This window comes from Phyllostomus discolor, chromosome 3 (genome assembly GCF_004126475.2).
Source record: "Phyllostomus discolor isolate MPI-MPIP mPhyDis1 chromosome 3, mPhyDis1.pri.v3, whole genome shotgun sequence".
NCBI lineage: Eukaryota > Metazoa > Chordata > Mammalia > Chiroptera > Phyllostomidae > Phyllostomus > Phyllostomus discolor.
Genome location: NC_040905.2, coordinates 43,408,931 through 43,435,938, shown reverse-complemented (window position 1 = coordinate 43,435,938; position 27,008 = coordinate 43,408,931). Strand labels below are relative to the sequence as shown.

Below are 27,008 nucleotides of genomic sequence, written 5' to 3'. Positions count from 1 at the left end.
ATGGGATCTTGTTGTTTCACAGAAAGCTTGACAGGTTGAGAGGTCTGAATTCATTAGAATATTTTACCTCAACCTATATGCTCTCTATTCCCATCCAGTGTGGAAAGTCGTGGCGCTCCTGTCTGCACTGCATAATTAGGGGCTGCTGGGTGGGTTCTCTGCGCTCCGGGTCCGAGCTCCACTTTGTCTTCGGGCTTGTCAAGGTGGGTCAGTAAGTTAATAATGAGACGTGTGCATTTAAATTAAATTCATACTATTTTTCTGCCTTTGTTCTGAGTAATGTTCAAATTGCCACATCATTTGAATGACTTTATCGAGGGTTATACATAGCCCTGCTCGTACGTTGTCGTTGCCATTTTTCCCTCGCCTTCAATTAACCTGTCACGACAGGTGCAGTTGAATGCTTGCTCTGTATCTCACAAACTCCTGGTTGTGTGATTTGTAATTTAGCAAAGGAAAAAGTATGAAATAGCAGAAAAAATATTGAGTAATTTTGAAATTACACTAGTAAACAGATGATAAAAATATGCCTTGGTTTTATATACCCAATGAAACTAAAAAATTAAAGTGCTCTTTTCAAGGAAGCAATTTTTAGCCAAATTATTTCTTAACAATGCATAATCACTACTACCACTTATAAAATAAAGGTTATAATGGACTTACTGGTTATTTTAGTTAGAAAAGAAATTTTTGGAACCAGGCCACTTTCTATACCAATTTTAGAAATAAAATACTTCGTAATTATTTTGTGCCTCCTACTGGGTAACATTAGTAAAGGGAAACAGTCCTTCTCAATGAAGGGTGACGCTGCATTCAGCAGGTTTGTGTATCTCCCCTTTATGTCTGAGAGGAAGCCATCAGTGGGCACTCTAGAACTCTTAGGACAAAAACAAACAAACAAACAACCTTCTTTGGCCCTTCCGACATTTTCCCCTATGAATTGATGGCTGGAGAGGGCAGTGGGGTGTCAGCTTTCAGAAAACAGGTCACTCTGAAGAGGCTTTCAGAAGCAGGTCATCCAGTCTTCCATAGGTTGTACAGAAGCCAGGGTAAATTCATGGCCCTTTTTCTGACTTACCCCTGCTCCCCAACCCCCACCCCCAATAAACAGCAAGTTAAGCTCTTCCTCATGGCTTTGATTCTCCAGCACTCTATGAAGACTGTGCCCTTTACTGGCTTACCCAGGTGGGGGCAAAACAGAACAGCTCCACCAACTGGAGGAGATAAACCTCTACTTCTTGAACTTCTGGACCCAAAGGCCATCAGTCACCCCTGGGCAGCTGGCCTGCAGCCAGGCATCTTGAGAACCCTCCCACCCAATCTGGGGCTGTCCCCCCACCCCAGAAAGGAGTGCCCTTACTCTGTCAGCCCGTTTCCCAGCCAAGGAGACCAGGGATACCAAAAGGGTTTCTCCCCTCAGGTCTCTGACCCCAGGGGAGTAGTACACAAAGGGGAGGCTAGAATGCACAGGAAGTTTTTGGTGGAAAAAGGAGAAAATGTTGTATATGATGTGTGTGTGCGGGGGGGGGGGGGGGTCACCACAGGAGAAGTCAAGACAAATGAATGAGGAGCTGGGGTGCCCAGCTTTACACAGGTCAGATCTGACCAAGTTTACCAATCATGCAAGCATTTTGCAGGATTATTTAATGAAACCAACAGTTTTTTTAAAAAAAATCACCTTCCATTTAAAGGCTAAAATCTATATTTCTAAAAGAGAAAGCAGACTGAAGAATGCAGAGCACACTGGCCATGGGTTTTCCATGTTGGCACGGCACGTGGCTTCTCTCTGGCAGCTCTTTGGGCCTTCGACAAGCTGCTCCCCCTCTATGAGCTTCAGTTGCTCCCTCTGAGAAACTGGCTTTTTAATATTTTGTACAAGTGCCTAAATGATCATCCTATACCCATGAGGTTCTGTTTGTAAAACCACGTGAAAAAGTGATCTGAAGTCAAATTAGTATCATCAACCGAAGAAAGAATTAAAACAAAGGAATTGCTAAGTTCAAGGTTTTATTTCGAAGAGAAAATTTTCCCTATGTTTTTTTCCTTGACCTAACCTTCGATTTACATTCTTCCTTTTTTTTAAAGCCAACAACTTGGCGTTCATAATATATATGTTATGTATAATGCTGACAGTATCTTACATACAGAGCTCATCATTTCAAATCATTGCTGATGAGTAACTTAGGTTTTGGATAGCATTTCACATTAGAAACAAACAAAATAAGAGATTTATAATAATTTATTTATTGTAAAGCTTATTTTTAAAATAAGCATTTAGAGAAGACTAACAATGATTCATTAATTCAATGACCTTGCATTTGGGGACTGGCTTATATTTCAGCATGGACCATAGGACCCTTAGATAATACTGATTAAGCAGTGCAAGCAGAAATCCATCTGCCTTTTGACTTGGTAAAGTATACGGATGACTACAAATTTAACCCTCTAACATTTATTTTAATCACCACCATGTGTTGATTTTTTTCCTGTTGAAATAAAAAGAAGACCAAAACCCAAACTTTCCTGGGTTCTTAATTCTCTTAGCCATCTTAGACTGCAAATATTCAATAAAGTGACCACAAAAAGTTACAATATATTCAGCTAAACTTACATCTAAAAATCCAGGGCAGTAGTTGTGATACACATGTATCTTTCTATGAACAAATCTTGCTGATTCCCAATGTTACCTAGAGGAAAGTTGTACTCTTTAACAGTAATTTAAAGCCTTACATGGACACTTAGTATCCCTTTAACACAATAAAATGAAGCAATGAAAATTCCTCTCACAAAGTTCTAGGACTCCGTTTGCAAGGCATGGGTCCATGTAGTCCACATCCTAAAACAAACTGGCGAGTGGGGGCTCTGCTTATAATGGGATGGCTGTGATGTCCACATTGGGGGCGGGTATCAGGAAGGGGGGCAAAGGAGGTTCCAAGGACCAGGAGTTGGTGGTAATGACACTGGTTTGGCATAAAGTCCTGCATAACTAACTAAATAAATCTACACCAGTCTGAGGAAAGACTCTTGTTTCAAACTTAAAAAGAAATGACTAAACCCTACATTTTGCTTTTTGAAGTTGAGGAAATGCACTCATTTTCTCTTGCTTGGTTTCAAGAAGCATTTCCAAAGCATCTATATTGGGATGTTTCAGGCTTGGTGATTTACTGCGTTACCACCATCTTCCTACAGATTGATTTTTCTAGGCTTCCTAAATAATTGGATGGCAAAAATCCAAGTCACCAGGGTCTCCAAACCCACAGAGCATCAGCTGAGGTAGGAGGGCAGATTAGGAAGTAAGAGTAACAGATGCAGAACTGCTTTCCCGGCCGCAGCACACAATCAGAGCCCCAGCCCCTGGAGCATCTCCATCTTGCTTCACCCAGTGTGGCCCACAGGCGCCAGCAGCCACAGTGGAGGTACCAGAGTGACCTCTGGAGGAGGCCCTGCTGGGACCTGAAGGCAGAGGCGGCAGCAGCGCGTCAGGCTTGGGGAAACAGAGCCAGCCTGCCGTGTTGCTAAGTCATCCCACAGTCTGGAAAGCTGTGGGACCACTTAGCACTGGAAGGCTCTGCAGCTGTAGCTGCATCCGAGACCCCAGGACTCTAGAGAGCAATCTCCAGAGGAAAAGCAGCATCTGTTACTGAGTGTAAGGAAGTGGCTCTGTTCACTCACTTGGTTGATTCTTAATGGGATCGATACAGCCATTTCAGTTTCATGCAAAAACCTGATGCAAATTAGGGAATGAAAACTAGGAAGGCGTGGTGATTAGAAAGGGAACACGAGGGGGCTTCTGGGATTCCAGTAGTATCAGGGTCTTGATCTGGGGAACATGGGTGTGTTCCTTTTGTGAAAATTTACTGAGTTCCTCATCTATGATTCTGGCCTTCTCCTCTCTATCTACTACTTCATTAAAATGCTTAAAAATTTAAAAAATGTCAGGAAGACAAATCTGAACTTTGTCACTAAGTGCTAGCAGTGTAAAAAAGAGTAAGGACAGAGAGCTCCTCACACTAGTCCTTGAACGCATCTGCTTTATCCTCAGACGGAAGCTTGAAGGAACCCCTTGAGGAATGGGGTACTGGAAGCACGACCCGCAGGGTAACAAAGCAGGAAGATAATGACAGTGGGAAGGTGATTTCTGAACCACCTCCCAGCAAGGGCTGCAGCCCACAAGTAGATGACTGTACAAAGACAAGCTCTGAAAATTGCTGCTTGATATTAGCAGCAATATTGCTGCTCTGATACTAGCCTGCTCTGCACTAACCTAACGACAGGGCCGACACACCAGTGATGCTGCAGGGGCGGTGTTTCTGTCACTTATAAGTGCTGTGACCTTGAGCTGGTCTCCTCATCTTTCCTGCCTCCCTAGGCCCTCATCTCTAAAATGGGGCTGAAAGCCCCTCTCATGGTACCACACCGTGTGGTTATAAAAATTTTATAAATAGAAAAGCACCTCCTAATGTATTGTTATTCCCTGCCAATGGTGCTGACAAAAAAAAAAATAATAAAGCCAAAGTCATTGATTCATACCAAGCCACACCTAAAGTCAGTACTTGTGAAATTTTCCAAGGAGAAAATGTGCAAATACAATAAATTAGGACAGATCAAGTTAAAGGCCTATAGTTTGAAAATAAGTGTTATTGAGATGCTCTAGTAAGGCATTTCACTATCGAAATCTTTTATTCTTGATTTTTCTCCTGAATAAAACAGTCTTCACACTGCCCACATTATTATTTTTTTTTTAGCTTAGCTTAAAGGGGAAAATCTGTGCTTCAAAGTTAAACAAAAGAACCAGGTCTGCAACTCCAGTCCACACCCTGCAGCCTTTTGTTCTGGGGACAAGCTGCCGTTTGCCAGTGCAAAGGCAAATGAGTGACAAGCGTTTACTTTCTCATCTAAAATAAGGTTTTCCTTTAGTCCTTTTTGGTGGGCGGGGGGCGAGGGGGAAACGAAGGCTGAGTGAACGCCCTTTGTCCGCCTCGGGCCGCCGTAGAGACCGCACTGCGGACTGCACCACGCCCACCCGCGGGTGTCTCCTGGCAGAAAGGATTCAGCACCACCCGGGAGAGCCGCGGGCTGGAGCTGTGGGGGGACCTGGACACCTCTGTCGGGGGCGAGGGGTGGTCTGGGACAGCGAGGGTGAAGGGAAAGGCAGAGACCAGGGCTGTCCAAATGGTGACTTCGAGCGCAACAAAGCTGGGCTGAGGAAGAGGAAGGGGCACGCAGCACCCCCAAGCCCGAGGCCCAGGCGGGGTGCGCCCAGTGGGGGCGCCGCAGTGCGGAGGCAGGTGGAGGCACTGCCGCAGCCCTGGTGGGGCCCAGGGGCGGGTCGGTCCTCTGACCCGAGGCTACTCGGGCGCGACCCTCCCGGCCCCGCCCAGGGTCCCCGGCGAACCGCTATTCGGCCTCTGCGGAGCGCAGAGCGCGCTCTCAGTGCGCGCACGGGCAGAGGCGCGGGCCCTGCCCACCCACCCTCTATCTGACCACCCCCCCCCCCCCCCCGCGCAACCCATCACTCCCGAAGCTGAGACTTTTAAAAGAAGAAGCCCCACCCCACAACTTGGGGTCCCATTGTCCTTTCTCAAAGCTGTAACCAAGGTCCCAGGGGCGGTAGCGAGGCAGGCACGGTCCGGGAACCAAGTGCAGGCGGCTCTCCATCTGCGTCCCGGGGGAGGGGGGAGGGGGGTACGGGCGTGGCCCTAGGACTAGCCTAGTCATTCCCAGGAAAGAAAAGATCCAAAGGTTCAAACCAGGAGAGGCATTTCTCAAGGGCTGAAATGGCTGAGGTGGTGAGGATGATTCCCACGCGGGCCTTGGCACATGGTGCTTCAGCCTCGGGTCTGATGGGGAGGAGGGGTGTCTATTATTTCGTGGGGGTGAGGAGGGGGCTGAAAGGAGCCGCTGCATAAGACCCCCCCCCTTTTTTTTTTTTGCTTCCTGCGACTGCGGCTTTATTGTGGCTTCTACTCCTCTGACACCTGCATTTCATTCAGCGGGAGAGATTGGTGGCTAGCTCGGATCTGCAGAGCCAGCCTGGTGACAGATCCTTCAAGGTTAGGATAGACTCTCCTAATGCGGGTCTCAGTCAAATTCCCATTTTTCTATGAAATCACCTCAGAAAACAGCCCATACCGTGTATGGGAGGTGGTGGGGAGGGATGGGTGTGGGGCGAGCCTGCAGAAAAAGGTGGCTGTTGCGCCCTGGGTGGGGTCGCGTTGGTGCGTCTGCCGGAGTGCGTCCCCTGGGGGCGCAGGGCCTCTTACCGAGCTCGATGTTGCCTATGGCGCGTCGCAGGTGCTCCTCGGTCACTATCTCGCCGACGACCACCAGCAGGTAGAACTTGCTGTCGAGGAAGCGATGCGACAAGCTGGGCGAAGTTGACGCCGCTGGGTTGGCGATGCTGCCGGACAGCTCAGGCTCCGCGGCTTCCACCACCACGGTCGCCATCCTGCCGGCTCGCTAAGCCTCAGCGAGGTGTCCCGCTCCAACCGCTCCTCTCTTCTGCCGCAGGAGAAAGGATTATCTCCGAAGGTGCTGTCTCTGCTCCGCCCCCTGCGTCCCCCCTCCTCCCGGCGCTGCGCGCCGCCTCCCCCTCCGCCCTCTCCTAGAGCGCGCGGAGGAGAGGAGTGGGGAGTGAGATCGGGCGGGGTGATGCCGCTTTTATATGGAGACTAGGCAAGGAGCCGGGGAGGAGGAGGAAGAGGAGGAGGAAAGGACCACCCGGCACATCCTCACGCGGTGGCTGCCTCCTCTCTTCCAGCCGTTGGCCCAGGGCTGATGTCATCTGCAGCAAATCATCTCACTCGGGCCCGGAAGCTGGAGGGACGAGGTGTGCGGACAATGGTCAGGGCAGGGCCGACAGTCTAAGGGTTCGGGAACCCTGAGGCCCGGGCTGCAGTGGTGAAAACACTCCAGCCTACATCCTCACATACCCACTGACCGCTCGAGCCCCCACCCAGCTTGTGCAGGAGCACAGGATGGGTTTCCATTTGCCAAATGGGGATGTTTCCCTCGTCCGAGGGGCGCAAGTCAGGCCTCTGCCTTGTGGCCTGCGATGAAGCCAGGTTCTCAGGAGCTATGCCAGCCTAGCCGGCATCAAGTCCAGGGCAGCCCGCCCAGGAAGACAGAACCTGCTTTTACTTTGGCTTTGTGGAATTAAGAAGACATACAGTACTTAGCAATACTACTCAACTTCATTTAAAGAACACATTTAAAAAATGCAAAACCTAAACCTATTGTTTAGGCTTTGGACCCTACTCCGCAAGACCCAGTGATGAAAAAGTACTGGCTTTGTGGTATTCATAGGAAATGAGAGGAATACAGATGCATTAGCCTACATACGGATTTATTTTCTTAATAATATGCTGAAGAGACAGTATCAGACTTAGCAAAGAATAAAGAGAAGATACTGCCTCTACCCAGCAAGATTACAGTGACTGTAATGTACTTTTCAGTTCCTCAGGGAACACACAAGCAAAATTATTTCATGTGACAGTGATGTCTTTTAAAATATATGAAGCATTGGGAATTTTTATTGCCTTTGTCTATGTTTAGAAGAACTCATAAAAGTGTTTAAGGCAGCCCATCTACAACCATTTCTCACAAACATACTGAATATGGCTTCCGTCCCAGAAAAGGGATATGGTGGTGGTAAGGCAGGAACAAAATGTGCAAACATGGTACCATCAGAAAGGACTGGTGGGGGGGGGGGGGGGTAGGAAAGAGGAATGGAGGGAAATCAGAGCAGTTAATACAGTTTTAATACTAGAATGAATGTTAGTTTTAAAAAATCACCTGGATATGCTAAGATTTCCAAAATAGATTGTTGCCTTAGGTATTAACAGCCCTGGCTCATTGGTGATGTATTTTTAGCCCCTAGCTCTTCCCTGAAACCCTGGCATGGGAGACATATGGGCAGCCAAAGGCTGTGGCCCCATCCTACACGCATGCGAGTCTGATCAGTGGGGAATAAAGATAACCATCTGGCCTGCAGCGCTCGGGATCGGGACAGGCTCACTGGTGAGGTGCACTCACCAGTGAAGAGTGACACGGAGTTTCCAAGGGAAGTAAAAGATTATGTCTTGGTCAAGAGAAGGTATTCAGTTGCTGTTAGAAAGGTGAGGCCAGCACCGAAGTCCCTGCCTGGGGGAGAAAGTACGGTGAGGAACACTGGTTTCCGAAAGTCAGCTATCAGAGCCCGATGTTGCCTAGTGATTATCCTCCATTTCTCTGGACCACCATCACTTTTATTTATTTTTAATTAAAATAAATAAAATTTATTTATTTTCAGAGAGAAGGGAAGGGAGGGAGAGAGAGAAACATCAATCAGTTTCCTGTCATGGTTGCCTCTGACACGTTCCCCAACCAGTGGACCAGGCCTGCCACCCAGGCCCGTGCCCAACCTGGAATCGAGCCAGCAACCTTTCGCTTTGCGGGAGGATGCACCACCCAGTCAGGGCGCCATCACTTTTATTTATGTAATAGTTTCCTTTAGCTCTAGTTCTTTTACTTAATTTTATTTTTAAGTGACATTCTTTGTTACTGTATAAATGGAAACACCGATATCACTTGTAAATAGAAAGGATCCTTAAGATTGAGCACATCCTGCTATACACCACTGCTATCTGTGCCGGACTCGGACCCCAGGTGTACTCTCTAGGTTACAAATGGAGACCCGCAGTGGTTAGAGAGGTGTTAAGGACATACTAGCACCCGACTGATTTGTTCTCCAGGCCGTAAGGGAAGGTTGAATGAAAACGACCACAGAGCTCTCTTACTGGGTGAGGAAGTGCAATAAATGCCATGACCACGAACCACCTAACTCATCACGCACGTGTTGAAAAAAAGAGGCATTATGGGAGAACACAAACTGGAGCCGCTGACTGCTACTGCACAGCCTTGTAACTTTGGGCGGGCGACTTACCCTTCTTGATCTTCAGTCTCTTTATCTACGTGCTGGGAAGAATAATAACTTTGTAACTTTGTAAGAAGGGAGTAGATGGCATACGGTGTTTTGCTGCGTATAACGCACACCCACATTTTTGACCCAAACTTTCAGGGAAAAAAAATCTTTGTTTTAATTTTTTAATTCATTCATTCATTCGTTCATTCATTCATTTATTTATATGTAGATACTTGTTTTTTATATTATAAAGGAATTTTCAAGTCCACTGAGATGCTTTTGCACTTTGTGTAACATCGGCTTTTCAGTGACCAGAAACAAGCAAAGCTGTTTTTTCTTAAGTACCTAGTCCTACTCATGCAATATGTATCCTAATTTTTCCCTCAGAAATGTGGGCACAAAAGTGCACATTATACATGGCAAAATATAGTCATGAATATAAGTACTTTGTGCAGTGAGAGGAATAGAGTAAGCACTCAAAGCGGGGCTGAGAAGTAGACATATTTGTCCCAGTGTCCCAGCCGATGGATTAAAAGCAGCGTCACAACGGGTGCAGGTGACATCAAGTTGGGTTCAAATGCCAGCAACTCTGAAACAAGAAGGGAATATTAAGTGATACTAAAAGCGAGAAAAGGAGTACTCCCATCCCAATCTGAGGAAGAAAAAGTACAGTTCTAGGAGCAGGAAGGGGAAAACAAACAGAGTCTCACAGAAGTAGGCTTACAGTTGCTCATGGGAAAAATAATACAGCAACTAATAACTAACAGTGTGAGAATGAACTCTGTGTCTCGCATGCTCCCAACTACATACTCACTTTGGCCCGCCCCACATGCCTTGGTTTCCGCATCAGTGTGGAGGAGACAGGCGCCCACCTCACCGACAGGTGGACAGTGTACGCCTGTGCCGTGCTTAGCACAGCGCCTGGCATGTAATGAGCACTCACTGGAACTTAGTTGTTTTTGTTGCTGTTAATTATTACTTAGCATTTTACTATGGAAAGTTTCAGACATACATAAAAGTAGAGAGAATGATAAAGTAGAGAGAATAATACTGTTCTCTCAGGCACCCATCATCCACCACCAAGTGATTCCTTACCATTTGCTTGTTGAAATCGACATTCAAATGAGGTCCATCTGTTTTAGATCATTAATATGTCTTAAATCTCTTTTAATCTATGGGCTCCATCTGATTTTTATTTTGCTTGCAACTTTTTAAAAAGATTTTTTATTTATTTATTTTTAGAGAGGGGAAGGGAGGAAGAAAGAAAGAGAGAAACATCAATGTGTGGTTGCCTCTCACGTGGCCCCCACTGGGGACGTGGCCTGCAACCCAGGCATGTGCCCTGACTAGGAATCGAACCTGCGATGCTTTGGTTCGCAGCCTGCACTCAGTCCACTGAGCTATGCCAGCCAGGGCTTTACTTGCAACTTTTTGATGAACAGTAAAAACATTTGTTCTTCAGAATTTCTCAAATTCTGAATTTTGCTCACTGTTGTGTTATCTAACATGTTCTTCCATCTCCTGAATTTTCTGTGTAATGATACTTGGCTCTAAAGGCTTGTTCAGATACAGGTTTGATTTTTTTCATTTTTGGTAAATTTACTCCTTAGATGATATCATGTTCTTCCATCAGGAGGCACATGAAGACCCTGGTTGATCTCATTCTGAGATCTTCTCAGCCATTGATGGTCATTACCTAGATTTATTATTTAATTAAGGGTTGGAAAGTAATAGTTTTCTAATTTTATTATTCTTCCTTCATCTGACACCTGAACATGTCTGTTAGGAGAAATATCTCCCTGTCACTTGGTTAGCCTAAGGTATAGTTTATGCATGAAAGAAAGAGTAAATACATGATTTTTTCTCCTTATTTACTAATTTTTAAAATAATGAATTAATTCCTTAATATCCTCTAAAGGTGATTACTATATTATATTATTAAAAATACAACAGGAAGTCATGTTCATGTTATTTTAGTTTTTCTGTCTTTGGCCAGTGGTATCATCAGATGTTGCTGGCTCACCTTGTACACGTCTGGCCTCAGAACCTGGAATTAGCCACTTCTCCAACCCTGGCTCCCAAAGTGGGACATGGTGTTTAGAGACCATAATCTGGATATCAGAAGTGATTTGTTACTCTCTTGGTCATTGTTTCTAGATATTTTCAGTGGACAGGAATAGGAAGTAATTTTTTTAGAGATGAAATACAATTATGAGTTCACTATTGCCGACGCAGGATGAGGACTACAGGGGTTTTGCTTAACCTTTAAGCCTACATCAGTGTTTCCTTAGTCTCATGCCAAGATTTCCGGTTCTGCAAGACAACCAGGGTGATAGAAGAGAAGAGCAGATAATTTCTCGTTTTCTTTACCCAACAATTACACACAAATTGTACTTACAGGAGTCCCAGGTAAAAATACAACATTTTTACAAACAATAGAGTTACCAAAAGTAGTTTATGATTACTTTTGTTCTTCAAATGTATCACACCAGAGAACAAAATTCCCAGTTGCCAAAGACACCAAAATGCTCATTTTAATTTTATCCCACAAGCCATGCATAAACATCTCAGAATAACAATAAAAATGCTACTGGTAGCAATAGGGTAACTGAAAGCAGTTTAGAAATTTTTTGCTGCAATTTTCTTTGTTATCACATATATCCCAAGGGATGCAATTTTAGAGTCACTTCAATTAACTCCCTTTTTTATGATAATGCCACTAACTCAACACCTAATTAGGTTTATTTGTTTTGTTTCATTTTCAGTTTTTATGAATATTGATTTTTTTATACTTAATTTTGCTTTGTAACTATGTAAACTATGTGGTTTCCCAGGCAAATCTACAAAACAATTGCATTCAAAGGCCTTCAGTCTCTATCCCCTTCTCTTCCACCCTGTTCCCTGGCTGTTCCTATAAATAACTCTTCCCTCCCTCCTCGACCTTGGCTTACTTCGCCTTCCATTTTAAAAATGTTTATCTTTTAGATAGCAGCAAATACACACAATTTTTCTACTTTGCTTTTTTGAGTTAACAAATATCCTGGAGATAACATCATAATTACATGAAGTTAATATTAATATTCTCCATTCATATTATCTCTATTTACTGCTATTTACTTCATCAGTCCATTGTTGATTGCAGTTATTGTTGAGTTATTTCCAGTTCAATTTTGATTACGAACTCGAAGTGGTTGTAGCCATTGTTTTCCCTGTACAGCAGCCCAAGTCGTCTGCTGGCATCAGCACGTCCGCACCCCATGCATGCTTCACTCCGTGCGTGGAGGGCGATCTTTTCTGGCCTGGTTATGTCCCCTCACCCCTATTTGATCCTTTCAGAGGCTTCCCATTGCTCTTAGGATGAAGATTAAACTCTTTAGGCCAGGGGTGTCAAATTTATTTTCACCAGGGGCCACATCAGCCTCACAGTTGCCTTCAAAGGGCCGAATGTCATTTTAGAACTGTATACACGTAACTACTTCTTAACAGTTACAGAAGAGCTCTGCACTGCCGCCTGGTAGAAACAAGGTACCAGGCCAGATAAAACCAAATGGAGGGCTGGATTCGGCCCCCAGGCCTTGTGTTTGCCACCTGTGCCTTCGGGTAACCTGCACAGTCCCACAAAGTCTGGCCCCTGTTTGTCTCTCCAGCTCTATCTAGCGCTCCAGTCAATTTTACTTTGCAGCGTCAGCCACACTGACCTTCTGTCAGGCTGTGCTCCTCCCAATGCAAGACCTCTTCCCACTCTCATGCTTACTGGTTAGCCTCACCTGTTAATGACGTCTGCTTGTCTGCGAAGAGCATCTCACTACTCTCCCTTAGGGGAAGCCCTCTCTGTCCTTCCTCACCATGTCAGTTAACCTCTTCATATATTCGCTTTTAGCCCCTTGTCCAGTTCTTATTTGTAGCACATTGGCATCGCTGCAATATTGTATGTTATATGTAATCATTAAAATTTGCCTATCTTCCCTCGACTCTCTGCTCTGTGGAGGCAGGAACCACGTCTCTCCACCCACACTCATGCCCACTCACCAGCCCACCTGAGGACTCCCAAAGCACACAGCCTGTACTCAATAAAAGCATGTCAATGGCTACATGAATGGCTTCTATAAGCCAGGTTGCTATGCTCGGTGCTTTATGTATAGGGCTTCACGGAGTTCCCTTAAACTTCCTAAGAAGTGGGTATTGTTATCTTTTTTATGGCTTTAAGGTGCCTTAAATTTTTGGTCGTGGTAATTTGTATTCTCTGTCTTGTTGTTGTTATTCAATCTTGTTTGGGTTTTACCAATTTTAATAATGTTTACCAAAAAATACATTTGGCATTACTGATAATTTTCTATTCTACATATATGTATGTATTTTTTATTGATTCCATTCTTATACTACTTCATTCCTCTGATTTTTTTACATTCAATATTATTTGATATTAGTTTCAGGTGTCCAGCATAGTGGTTAGAGCACAGGTAGCAAACACAAGGCCCGCGGGCCAAATCCGGCCCAGCACCTTGTTTTATCCGGCCCGGCACCCTGTTTCTACCCCGCGGCAGTGCCGAGCTCTCGCTTCACAGTTAAGGAGTAGCTACCTTTACACAGTCCCAAAATTATACTCAACCCTTTGAAAGCAACCGGGAGGCTGATGTGGCCCCCCCGTGAAAATGAGTTTCACACCCCTAGTCTAGAGTATTAGAGAAGATTTTAAAAGTGTAATCTATATGCTAGGTCATGGTGGGTGCATTAATTCTCTACGGGTGTAAGATAAGTGGGTCTCACTCTCAGTAGTGGCTCTTTAGGTCAGTGGTATCCTTCATAGCCAAAGAAAAATGCTTCATTCTTACTTCTGTGTGTTCATTCTTTTTTAAAGTATATTTTATTGATTATACTATTACAGTTGTCCCATTCGTTTTCCTTTTCCACCCCCTGCCTCACACCTCCCCCACTAGCATTCTGCCCCGTTAGCTCATGTCCATGGGTCATACATGTAGGTTCTTTGGCTTCGGCTTCTCCATTTCCTATATTATTCTTAGCCTCCCCCTGTCTATTTTGTGCCTACCAATTATGTTTATATTTCCCTGTACCTTTTCCCCCCACTCTCTCCCCTCCCCCTCCCTGCTGATAACCTCCATGTGATCTCCATTTCTGAGATTCTGTTCCTGTTCTAGTTGTTTGTTTAGTGTGTGTGTGTATGTGTGTGTGTGTTGGATTCAGTTGTTGAGAGTTGAGTTTGTTGTCATTTTACTGTTAAAAACATGGTACGCTTCACGAATTTGTGTATCATCCTTGCTCAGGGGCCATGCTAATCTTTTCTGTAATCTTTTCTGTATCGTCCCAGTTTTTAATGTATGTTCTGCCGAATGAAGCAAACACTGTTTAATCATTCCTGATTCAGAAAGTGCCTCTTCTCTTCTTTTGTTGGAACATGGGAGAAAATATCACACCGGGCAGCCAATTGGCTGAGATCAGATTTTGTCTAGCTATGTGAGCTGGGTCCATCCATCACCACCTTCCAACAGCAGCCAAACAAACAAAACCTTATAAATGTGTAGAGCAGAAAACCAAAGTTGCTCCTTCCCCACCCCTAATTCTACTCCTCTTTCTAGAGGTAACTACTGTTATATTCTGTGTGTGTACTCTGTGTGTATATATACAGCTATACCCTGCATTTATGCATATAGCTGTCCCCCTATACACAGAGTAGTTTACATTCTGTACTTCAATGGCATTTTCCCTTTATCTTTTCTGCAAATATGTAGAAATCTGCCGTAGTTTTTAGACTACTACCCAATATACCATAGAATGAATTTACCATAGTTCTTGTATCTTTTTCTCATTGGTGATCCCTTAAGAGGTCTTTTCTCCCCATTATAAATAATGTTGCGATGATCATGCTTGTAAGTGCTAAGCGTGTCTGTGTGCATGTATGTATCTCTGAGGACAGGTGCCTGGCAGCTGAGTAGATAGATGGAAAGTGATACATAATTTTAACATTTACTGACTCCTGCCGAATTACCGTACAAAAATAATTTAACAATTTATGTTCCTGCTACATTATTTCCTGTTTCCCCACACCATAGTATAAATCTTTGTAATTTTTGCTCATCAAACAGAGAAACATAAAATTGTTATTTAAAATTGAGCACTTTTACTTGCTTTTATTTATTTTTTAACTAACAGCATTTTTTTCTTAACATATGCCTCTTTTTCTATTGGACTTGGTGTTATGTGTGTTGGTTCCAGGAGCTCCTCTCTTTCTCCGTCTCTCAGGAATACAACTCTGTGTACAGGTTTATGGTGGACACATATTTCCATCTCTCCTGGTTAAATTCCTAGGAGTGGAACTGATGGGTCATATAGTAACTCTACGTTTACCTTTTTTGAGAAGCTGCCATAGATCTATTCGTATAATCTGGATAGTAAGCCTTTGTTATCAGTATATGGTGCTCCATTGTTTAGTTTGTGTCCATTCATGATGTCTTTGACCATCTAGAACATTAAATAAGTATCCTATAAGGTTAAATCAATTGTCTTAATTTATAAATTTTGGGGGGTTGTCTTGCTTAGGAAGGATCTCTTACCCAAAACCTTAAAACTATTCTAACAATTTTACAATTTTGTTCAAGTGAGAGTGTATTTAATTAAGAAGATCAATAAAGATTCATACAGGAAGAAATATTTGAAATTTTCCTGGAAAAACTTTTTTTCAGTAAGCAGAGGTGGAGAAAGGGCAATCTACTCAGAGAGAACAGCTGAAGCAAAACCACCAGAAGGACTACACTGTTTATTCTTGAAAGCAGCCAGTAGCTTACTCCTTCCGTCTTTGAAACACAAAGACAGTCCGTGAACACGCTGGTCTGTGCCTTGGTTTTGTTGCCGAAGGTACCTTAGAAACGTTTCCATGCTGTCATAGAGAGCGTCTCCCTTCCTCTTGACCTAGGCATCGAGTCCCACTGTGGGCAAATATAATAACTTCTCGGTCTGCTATTTTTCTCATTGCTCTATGGACGATCACTTTCAATCTTTTGATCATATAAACAATGCCACAGAAAATAAGGTTCTATATATGTCATTTCCCGTGGGGTGGAAGCCAACCATAGGATGAATTCCTAGCACAATTACTGAGTCAAAGGATATGCGTGTTTGTAGTTTTGATAGAGGTTGAAAGTTTACCCCCTACAGGTCTTGTGTACCCATGGGTACTTCTACCAGCAGCAGATGATGAGACTTCTGACTCCTCACAATACAAATGTTTTCAAACTTCGTGAGTTTTGATTTTGAGTTTTGATTTTTTAAATTTAGCTGCATTTCCCTTACTATAAATAAGTGAGGCTGGCCAGCTCTATCTACATTTCTTTTTCTGTCAACTTTTTATATTTTTTGCCTATTTTCCCATTGGGTAGCTAGTGGTTTTCTTTAACTGATTTGAAAGTATCCTTTATACATTGAAACTTAGCCTTCTTCTGTGATATGACTTATAAATATTTTTTTCTCAGTGGGCACGTGTTTTTTCACTTTATGAACTAGATTTTTCTCTGAGAGATACTTTTTTTCATGTAGTTAAATTTAACTATTGTTTCATTTGTGGTTTATGGATCCTGTATTATATTTAGAAAGGTCTTTGTCATCCTGAGATTCTATAAGGAAAATTCTCCCAGAGTGTATCTGGTACTTTTAAGCTTCATGTTTCATATTTCAGATTTATCCAAAGGATGACTATTAGATATGGATCCACTTATTTTTTCCGTTCCACAGCTCTCTGCTGATGGATTTTGCAGAATTTTTTAATGACTTGGTAACTTATCTCTCTCCCCAGTTGATTTTGAAATGTGTCCGAGCAGAAGCTTTGATTTCATGTGTGCATCACCTCACCAACTCTGCCCTTAAATCCACTTCAACTTCAGCCTCAAACTTTATCCAGGGTCCACAAAATTAAACAATTCTCACTTTTGCATTTCCTGACAGCTGGGGAAGTAAGAGTCCACCTGGGTTGAGGCAAGGGATCCCCAGGGAGTGGCTGAAAATGAGCCTGGGGCGTTTTCAACCAGTGCCTTTTTATTAAGCTCAGGCTCTCACCAAGTACAAGTTCCAAGTGAGTCATGCCGACACTCGTAGAGGATGGTGTCCTGAGGGGAAGAGAACCATAGTAGGAACAGCCGAACCTGCATGGACCTGGGGTGTCTCGGCCGGCACTGCAGGTGAGCAGCCCCTGCCACAGCAAACAGCAAAGCAAATAACAAGCCTGCTCTCTCAAGGCGGGAAGCGACTGGCGTAAATGAAGGCTGCCTTCCCAGGCCACCGAGAGCCCCTGGGGACAGTATTTTCTGAATGGGCAACCATTGTGCAGTCCAGCCAGCTCACAGGAAGGGGACCCAACCCTCAATAGTGGAGGTGCTCTGGGCTGAGGACAAGGGGTCCTGGGTCAGGACTCGGGAGCAGACATCTGGAGGGCTGGCACCAGGCCCTGGGAGAAGCGGCTCACGGGTCCTCTGTTGAGCACTAGCGGTAACAGCTGAGCACCTGCAGCCTGCCACACTCTTCTAGGTCCCAGGAGGGCACAGAGAGTTGGTTCCTGGCTCAAGTTAGTCAGGAAGGTAACATGTACACATGCAAATATGGTGCAAGGTGGCAGAAAGGAATGGCCTAGAGGATTAGTGTTGCTCAAAGGGGTGTGGAAGGAGAAGCAGGTGCATCCAGCCTGGAAGACCAGGAACACCCAAACAGAGGGAGGAGGTGACAAGGAAGCCTCCAGCAGCCTGTGAGCATGCTCAGCTCTGGGTGAGGGGAGGACCTGCAGGCTGCTTTATGAGGCCATTAGGAAGAAAGCAGATGGAGTGATGGGGTAGACGCAGTGATGGCCCTGACAGCAGTCACACCTGACCCCTGAGGTCTGTGAGTATGCTACCTTTCCTGGCCAAGGGGCCATTGCACGTGGGGTTAAGTCATGGATTCTGAGATGGGGAGATTACCTTGATGGGCCCAAGATAATCACAAGGGTCCTTTTACGAGGGAGACAGGAGTGTCTGAATTAGAGCAGATGTAATGATGAAAGAGAAATATGATGACAGGAGAGGAAGAGAGAGACAGAGAGAGGCTGAAATTTGAAGGTTCACTGCTCGCTCTGAAGATGGAGGAAGAGGACCCCCAGCCAAGAAATGGGAGTGGTGGCTAGAAACTGGAAAAGGCAAAGAAGTGGATTCTGCCCCACCCCTGGCCCCGGACCCTCCAGAAAGAATCAAACCCTGCTGACACCTTGATTTTAGGACTTCTGGCCCCTGGAACTCTAAACTAATACATTTGTGTTGTTTTAAGCCACCAAATTTATGGTGATCTTTTAACACTTTGGAAGATACTATTTATTCCTCAGGTAATTCCTCCTGGGAAGTTGCCATATAGCCTGGCATTTTGGGTGGCTGTGCCCAATCCCGCCCCCCATTCTGGGCTGGGCTATGGGGAGAACTGGGCTGGGACAGATGGAGGGTCGGAGGATCGGGACTGCCGGTGAAGCTGCCCAACTTGACTTGGCACTTCTCACCTGCGTGCTTCTCACAGAGCACCGCCAGGGTACGTGGTATTCCCCCTCTCGTGGGCTGGGGCTGGGCAAGAACTTCTGAAAGCCACTGGATTTAAAATAGTAATACAGTCAGAGTCACCCGTTATAAAACTGGGGCCGTGGTCAGCAAGTATTTGATTTCTCATTTGATGGTATTTCAAGTTCTGCCATTTCTGGAAGGAGCTTGGTTCTCTTTAGAATTCTACGGTTGTTTATGGATTAGTTACATCAGAGATAGATTCTTTTTGTGTGTACGTGTGAGCATGTCTACAAGGTGGTAGGAGAAAGGAAAATCATATACAGAGGAGAAGAAAGGTTTCCAAGCTGCGATACCAGTGCACGAAGAGATGACCGTGTATTTGGTCACCCATGCACTTGCTCCGTCGGCACATCCTGAAGGAACACCTGCCGTGCACCAGCTGCTGTTGCAGTTCCTGGTGCTGCCATGATAAGAAAAACTCAGTCCCTACCCTCAAAGAGCATACTTTTCAGAGGAGAGAAGCACAGATAGGGAAAACCAGAGAAAGTGGAGAATGGCATTTTAAACATTCTTTGGACAAGATAAAAGAAGGTTCACTGGACAAAATGCAACTGAAAGGATCATGCAGTGACACAGTTCCACGTGGCCTGAGGTAGCATCTTGAACACCCTTGAACCACCGTTCCTCCACCCACGCCAGGGAGTAAGGAGCTGGCCACCAGTGGCCATGGCGTCAGAAAGCCTGAACTGGCACTAAAGAATGTTCAGAATCTGCCAGAACTGAGGGAGTGTGGGATGAAGACCAGGCTCAGAACAGTGTCCGTGTGACCGGGCAGCTGCACTACCCTCCCAGTGTGTGGCAGCCTTCAGAAACATTGTGTCTCTGAATCTTCATGCTTTCATTTCCCAGAAAACAAACCAGCAGGGGAAGGTTGTGACAACTGCCCCTAACAGATATTATGACAACCTTGAGGAAACATGACTAAATTGCCATTTCTCATCCTTCTAAACCATATGCCTTCCTGTGGTAAATATAAAAATCGACTGCCTTGTAAACACTGGCAACTTCAAAATACATTAATCATCAGGATTTAAAACAAACCAAAGCGAAGGGAAACTGTAAAAGCAGGTCCGGACTGGCACTGGAAAGGCGTCTTACTTTCATCGTGACAGCAGCGTGACGCAGTGGCGCGCAGTGTGCCCTGTGGGGAGGGTGCTGCTTGGGTCGCTTGAACATGAAGGCCACTGTCCTCACCCTCTAGCCTCACATACCACCCCCCAACTCCAATCCACCACTGCCCTCACTGCCACCCCAGGGGGTAGGAGGTGGCGATGATCCCAGGAAGTGATTACTGACAGCAAGGAAGTACCAAATTTGTGTACCTGACTTCTCATCCTGAATAATAATGATTAAATAGTCAATCAACATATCTGATGGAAAAAAAGTCACACTACCCAAACATAAAGGATAGGAAAAGAGTGTAAGGGCAGCAAGAGGAGCCACCTCTGGGGTATTAATCGTGCACCCCTGGCTTCTCTAGGGCACTCTCGGTGCTCTCAGAGCTTCCCAGAAAACATGTCTTTTTATAGACACTGAGTAAATTTTTTTAAACTTTTCTTGAAATTGGGGTTTCCTGTTCATTGCTCTTTTCTGTCCGTACTACCTCCCCACTGTGAGACACTGAAAACTCCAGAGCACGTACTGCCGGCAATTCTGAGTCTTGAATGGAAGTCGGCATTTTCTGCCCTTTTACCTGCATCCCAGCTCTTCCCAGTGACACTGGTCACATGCAGGGCCCTGCTCTCCCTGAATCGGGCTATGGGATCGGCAGAGGTGCCAGTTCCATCAAGAGCCTGTCAGGGGACGCTGCCCCAGGAAGGCTGGGCTGCCTGCCTCAGCCCGCGCTGATGCCTTTCTCCCGGGCACCGGTCAGGCTCCAGCCTTTCTCCTTCTGCAGCCTCTCGTGCCCACGGGGAATCCCTGATGTCCCTTCGAATCTCTTTCTCGCCAGCCTTGAGCCCTAAGCACATTTTCTGAAATGACCTCCTTTCTCAACATTCTACTGTGATTCTGAAGTTAGCCTGAGTCCCCTCCCTTCTGAATATCCCTTTGCCCTGTGCCCCGGGAGCTAAGCCAGCTGGCCATGCCAATGCTTGGACTGCACTGCTGATTCCCGATCCCCCCCTTCTCAGGGCTTTTGCCTCTGTCCATGTTTTTATCCTTATTTTATTTGGCTTCTGATAAAACTTTCCCTGACCTCACCCTTACCCGCTCTCCCTCGACTTTGGGAGGGAATTAATTTTATTTCACAATGTCTTTCAAACATAGTTACAATCTAATCACAGAAAAATTTGCATCATTAATAGAGTGAACAGCAAGGTAAATGTTGCAAGAAGTGTCTCTGTTATCCCAGGGTAGGAAATGTAGTCTTTGGAAGGGAGTAACCAACCTCTGCAGCTGATGGGTCGCAAACAGAGGCTCTGAGTTCGTTCTGGTTCTTGGACTCAGCAGCAGACATGGCCATGGGCCAGTTGCTAAACCCCTCTGTGCCTTATTTTTCTTATCTCCAAAGTGGGGTGATAGTGGTACTTATTTCACACATGCACTGAATGACATTGAAAAACAATGCACATAGCACAGTCGATGTCAATTACGGTTGCAGGAGATGCCTAGAACGTCTCTTCTGTTAGCTCAGCACCTTCCTTCCACAAGCCTTGGGCAGTAGGGCTGACTTCCCTTAACCTCATTTTTCCCTGGACTGGATCCAGTACCTGATGTGACTAAGTCCCCACTACACTTTGATGATGGGGTCATCGTGGAAGTGTGCATGCAGCTTTAGAGTCTCCCTGTCACCCAGCCTGTACTTGGAGGTTGTTTCTAGATTGCATAACCCAGCCAGCTGCAGGGAGAAGAAGCGAAGTCCACTTTTCCAAGCCTCTGTGTTGGTCACAGTTCAGCAGAGCCTGACCAATTTGATCAATTTCAAGCCACTTAGGTTTCTTATGGATTCTATATTTGGATCTTTCATTACACTCTGCATACTGTGGTCAGCACGGATTTTCTCCCCAAAATAACCGTGACTTACCCGTGTTCCATTTTTCCACATCCCCGTTTTCGACCTTCAGCGTTGTTTGTTTTCACTTTCTCGGCGTGCTGTTAAGTAGCACAGGAATTCGGTTCAAAGGATCTGCTATTTTTCAGGGACAGTCTGCACCCCAAAGAAAAGCAAAAAGTATCTTTTGCCTCTAGGGTTTATTTATACTCTAAATAGAACTCCATTTTTAGAAAATGTCTTCTGCTTGAACCTAAGTGTTCTGTCTAAAATAACCTTACCTATTGCTGATTTTCCTAGGCTCCTGAAAAGCTATTTAAAAGCCTGTCTGCCCCTGTTAGTGTACAAGCTTCAGGAGGCCCGAGCAGAACGAGGGGGCGTCTGAGAACCAGATCTGCCTAATTCAGTGTGTCTCCTAGGTACCTGAGTACCTGCCTCCGAGGAGGCTCTCAAATGTTTGTTGAATAGATATGTGCAATGTTAAAGATTGATCCTTCTATTTTAAAAAATACCCTCTGCTTGAATATTTTTATTACTTAGTCCTCTGACAATCCCATGAACTAAGAGTGAACAGGCAGTTTTTTTAGATGAATCCAGGGGGGCCAGAGACAGTCAATGCTTCCGTCGGGAGCTTCATGCTTGTTCGATTTCTTGATCTCTAGATGCATTTTCACTGGTGAAATTATTCAGTGCAGAAATGTTAGAAGCTATAAATATTCAAGTCCAGAGGAATTAAAAATCTCACACTGAGTAAGTAAAGCCCCCACTGGAAAGCTGATAGATTCCTTAGGAAAAAATTAGAAGATACAAGAAAAGATGATTAAATCTGAGCTAATAATATGTTGGACATTTTTATAGAAACAGTCTGTGTGCACGGCAAAGGAGTTCACCAGTTTTATTAACCTTATTATTCAGTGTGTTGAGTTTACAAAAATGTAGAACGCTGATAACAGTAATTAAGCAGGGAAGCGTGGCAGAGCAGAGTGTGTAGGTAAGCCGGGAGGATTCAGGCTGAGTGGGTTCAGCCACCCGGCGGGGATGGTTTCCCAGGAGGGAAGGAGGGAAGGAGGGAAGGAAGTGGAACAGAGGGGGATGATTTGATTTGCTTCCAGCCATGGAGTTATCTCTTTTCATGCATCTTGTCTCCAACCTACAGCCTTAATGACTGGCTTAGTTTTAATTACATTGAAAGACATCCTGGACTGGCCATTTCCTTGGGCTCAGTAATTGACCAAGTGGACTAGAGTGTGGCTGTGCAGTGGGTTTCCCAGGCCACTAATCTTCTGTTTCACTCTTGACAGAGGACTCCCCGGGCTCCCTCCATCAGAAAGCAAAAGTCACAGACCAGAGTGATGAGGATGTAGGAGAACCTACCCCCGGGTCTGATTTCATTCCTCTCTGTTGTGTTCCCTAAAGTGTATTTTACAGAACACTTACCCCAAAAGGTTCTCCATGAAAGGAAGCCTTCAGAGAGCCAATGATCTGTGCTGAGAAACAGACCAGTGCATGGGGTAATAAAATACCTTGGAGGAAATACAAAGTGGGGGTTTGGAGATGCGAGAAGGCACACACTATTTGGAGTCTAAGAAAAGGCAGTATTGAGAAAAGCTTTGAAAGGTGCATGTTTTCAAAAGATTGAGATGGGACATGTAGGGAGGGAGTTGAAGGCACAGGGACACTTGGAAGCAAGTAGCCACACGTAGAGGCCAATGTAGAAGTCATGTGGGGGACAGTGCACTAGGGCTACGGACAGGGATGCGGCAGCCCCAGTGTAGCAATGCTTGCGTGCCAGATTGTGACAGTTGGCTAGATTCTGTGGTTACTGGTCAGCCACTGAAGGCTTTTGAGTAGGGGAGTGATTTAATGGGAGCCCTGCTCTGGAAGGATGGGAAGCTATGACAGCTATGAAGAGGATATGTCAATAGATAAAGGGGGAGAAGGATGCCAGGTAAACTTTTATTTGAGTAGAAGTCAAAGGGAAGGGTAATGAGGCCCTAAGTAAAGGGCACTAATAACCCATCGGTGGCTCCCCGGGCCCAAGGCTCCCCATGGTTTGCCTGCTACCTGTCTCTCTGTCTCTCCAGCCAAATATCTCACTGTCCTTTTGCCTCTTAGAAGTTTACACTGCTGGAACATGTTAGGCCCTCTCTCACCTCCAAACCTTTGTATTCTCTGACCCCCTCCCCTAAAATAATGATGAAGATGATGATAAGCGTGATAGCTGGCACTTACACAGTGCTTCCTATGTGCCTGTCACTGTTCTCAGTGGTTTCTTTTCCAGAGAAATCTTCATGTTTGAGATGGTGCTATGCCTTCTTTTGCCTTCCACTGAGGGGCTGGTGGCAAAATTGAGATGGCAAGTATGGGGTTTCTAGCCATGCTAATATTTTTGAGGGGTACAGCTTATTGTAACTGAAGTTTATTAGAAAGTTAAAAGACTTCTATTTTGTTTTTTTGGGTGTATGTTTCTGTGTCTATTTTTAGAAAAAGTACAACAATACTAAAAATGACCAGGAAATGACCTCACTGTGTTGTGAAAAACCTAAATGCCTTGTCATTAGCTACTTTGTTCACCTTCGTCTGTATCCGCAGCATATAGAACAGTGCCTGGCTCGTAGTGAGAGCATGTGCATCTGTTGAATGCTTGAAAAGCTGAATGAGTGAGGGAATTAATAAATTAATGAAATTTCTGTAGAGTTACGCTGTGGCTCCCGAGTCAGCTCCTACCCCTTAGGCCTGCCTCTTTTTCTTTCCTCCTCAACCCATGTGGTCTTTTGTCCTGTGGTCTTCTCTGAGGGTCACAGAGAATATGGCAGGACGAGGGTAGTGACCTCAGGACACCATCACCGTTGGTGCCTCCTCTCTGTGCCTGGACCTCCACGCCCAGGATGTGGTGGGACACATGAAATACCCCAGAGGACCGGCCCTGACGGAGAGGGTGTGGGGCAGTGGGAAAGAGCAGTGCTTGACACGACGTCACCAGCTCTTGCCATGGAAGGCAGCCCTGAGAGTCTAATTCTAAGATGCTCTAATGGAGACTTGAATGAGGGGATGCAGCCTCCGCTGTCCTGGGTTTCGGGGACAGAGGCCTGAAGGCCACTCTCTTCTTTGTAACCAACCCAGAGTTTCAGATGTCAAGTGTTTTACCAGGGGATGGTGAGAGACGTGGGTCAGCAAAGACACTTGGGGTTGAAGTGTGTGGCTGTGGAAGAGTGTGACCATGGGGGCGAGGGGACGAGAGGGGCTTAGAGATGGAACCAAGGCATGTGGGGGAGAGAAGCTCTCAACTCTTGTTCAGCTTCCTGCCAAGATCTGCCAAACAGTGGGCACACATCCTTCCGTGAACAGGAGAATTTTGACTCAGAGGGAGCCCGTTTCACTCATACATTTCTATTTTACTCCCCCAAATTAGAGTTATGATTATAGGGAATCTGAAAGGACAGTTTTATTTCCAGTGCTGGATGGGGAGAAATATGATAGTGACTGGAAGTAAAAGATGGGAAAAGGTTAGTGAATTCAAAGGAATACTTCTTACATGGGAATAAAAAATGTAAGTTTTAACATGGCACTAATTCACTTGGTCACCTTAGTAAAATGGAAAATAGTAAATAACCACGTTCAGAGAAAACCAGCTTTAATATTTTTTATATATATCCTCACTAACTTGTGTGTTACAGCATGTTGCATACGTATTTGTTATACTGTTTTTTAATAGAATTTTCCATTTGGAAAATAGAATCATGTTTATATGCTATAGTAGATATAGATTTTGTGGATCTGAAGCTTATAAAATTTGGAGGTTTTCTTTAATAAAATGTTTCAAAATTCTGAATATAAACATATGTACAGGGCCTTGAAAGAGGCCAAATGAGTGAAGAGTCCCAAAGTTTAAGCTTCCTTATCATCTCAATAAGTTTCCCTCTGTATGCCCTGGTTTGATTTCTTCCCCCTCACCTGACAACACCTGGCCAGCATCCATAAACTACTTTCTCACGTCCCCAGCGAGGCCACAAGGAACAGCTCGGTTCAGTAAGCACCCACTGAACACCTAGCGTGTGCCTGGCACTGGGGCTGCAGTGCAAAGAAGCTGGGTGCCTGGCCTCAGCTCCTCTCCGTGAAGGAACCATGGCAGACAGGCAACGCGGCCTCTCGGCTGGTGTCTCCCGATGGCCTGCGCATAATCTAAAAGCAAGTCCTGTGAGGGCCACCGCACAGCATGTTCTCACTGAGAACCCCACCTAACAGCTCGTCCTGATCATTTATTTCCAGGGGAGCCCTCCACACCGTACTTCACAGAATGTGGCCCACCTGCTACCACTTCCCACAGCCGCATTGTCTTTTCCCCGCTGTAGCACAGGTTCCGAGAGCCTTTGTTTGCATGATATGGCTGATGGAGCATGGTCCTAGGGTCTATCAAAAATAGATGTTATTATAATAGTCAGTGACATAAATAATATAGTTTCGAAAAGGGAGCAAATGGATTTGAAAGCTATAATCAAATACAGTTCAAATATTGTTTAAAGCGAATCACTATAGCTTCAGTTTGAACCTTTTAAGGTCCAAATTAGAAGGCAATTAATCTTTTTCTACTGCATTTGAAATGCATACCACCAGGCAAAGGGACCGTTACCCTAGTCAAGTGCGATGGCGGAACAGAGCAGATGCCAGATGCATTTTCTGTTTTAATGCATTAAGTGTAGTGCTTTAAAAGCAAATGTTAAAATGACCCTCATTTAAGCACACGTGGACGAGTATCTACATTATTATCAAGTACCATTTATTAATGTTTCACATGCACTTTTTAAAATGCTGGAAAAGTAGGTGAATCCTTGTTTGCAGCCACCCCGTGCATTATGTCCTGCTGTGGAGGATTCTGAGGACCAAGTTCTCAGCCATCTCTTCAGCTGATACTATTCAAAAGGAACTCTCAGGGAACCTGTCTCTCAGGTAGTATTCAAACGGCCATACGATGAGAACTTATCTCATGTTTGAATACCTCCAAATAGACAGATTCTCAGATGGTCTCAGTGACTAGTCCTGATTTCAATAGACAAACCATAGGCAATTATCAGTCAATATTAGGAGCAATCTTGAAAGGAATAATAGTGCATTCACTACAGGGAATACTATGCAGCCATACAAAAGAAAAAGGCACTGTATGTACTGATATTGAAAGAGCTCTAAAATATACTATAAAACAACAACAAGCAAGGTGCTGAATATAATGGGCTGCTGTTTGTGGGGGAAGTGGGAGCAGATGTCCACTTGCTTGCGCATGCGTAAAATATACCTGGAAGGACACACGGGAGAGGAAGCTCAGGGGCTAAAGAACCAGGAAGGGTGGGAGAATTTCCACTGTATAAACTTTGAATTTTGGCTCATGTGATTGTATTACTTGTTCGAAAGTTAAATTAAAAATAAAATCTAATGAATCACTTATGAAAACCTACATTTCTTATACTGTAATTCAAAGCTGGTTTCTGGGCTTGAAAGTCTGATGTGTCTACATGTTCTCTGCGCCTTTCCTGAGAAA

The 27,008-nt window shown here is 44.9% G+C and overlaps 1 protein-coding gene, 1 long non-coding RNA gene and 1 pseudogene across 2 annotated transcripts in view; all 3 read right to left on the bottom strand.

The window, feature by feature from the left end:
• MAP1B (microtubule associated protein 1B) overlaps positions 1–6,898 on the bottom strand; it is a 94,127-nt gene extending 87,229 nt beyond the window's left edge. Inside the window, exon 1 of the mRNA XM_028509610.2 lies at positions 6,264–6,898. Within this exon, the coding sequence (XP_028365411.1) occupies positions 6,264–6,447 (184 nt within the window). The 5' untranslated portion in view covers positions 6,448–6,898. The remainder of the gene's footprint in view (positions 1–6,263) is intronic.
• A 7,241-nt stretch (positions 6,899–14,139) lies between these two features.
• On the bottom strand, positions 14,140–14,261 carry LOC114513892 (annotated as a pseudogene).
• Positions 14,262–15,736: 1,475 nt separating this feature from the next.
• The window catches only part of LOC118499460, a 70,347-nt gene continuing 59,075 nt past the window's right edge, over positions 15,737–27,008 (bottom strand). Inside the window, exon 3 of the long non-coding RNA XR_004901945.1 lies at positions 15,737–15,753. This is a non-coding gene — a long non-coding RNA (uncharacterized LOC118499460). The remainder of the gene's footprint in view (positions 15,754–27,008) is intronic.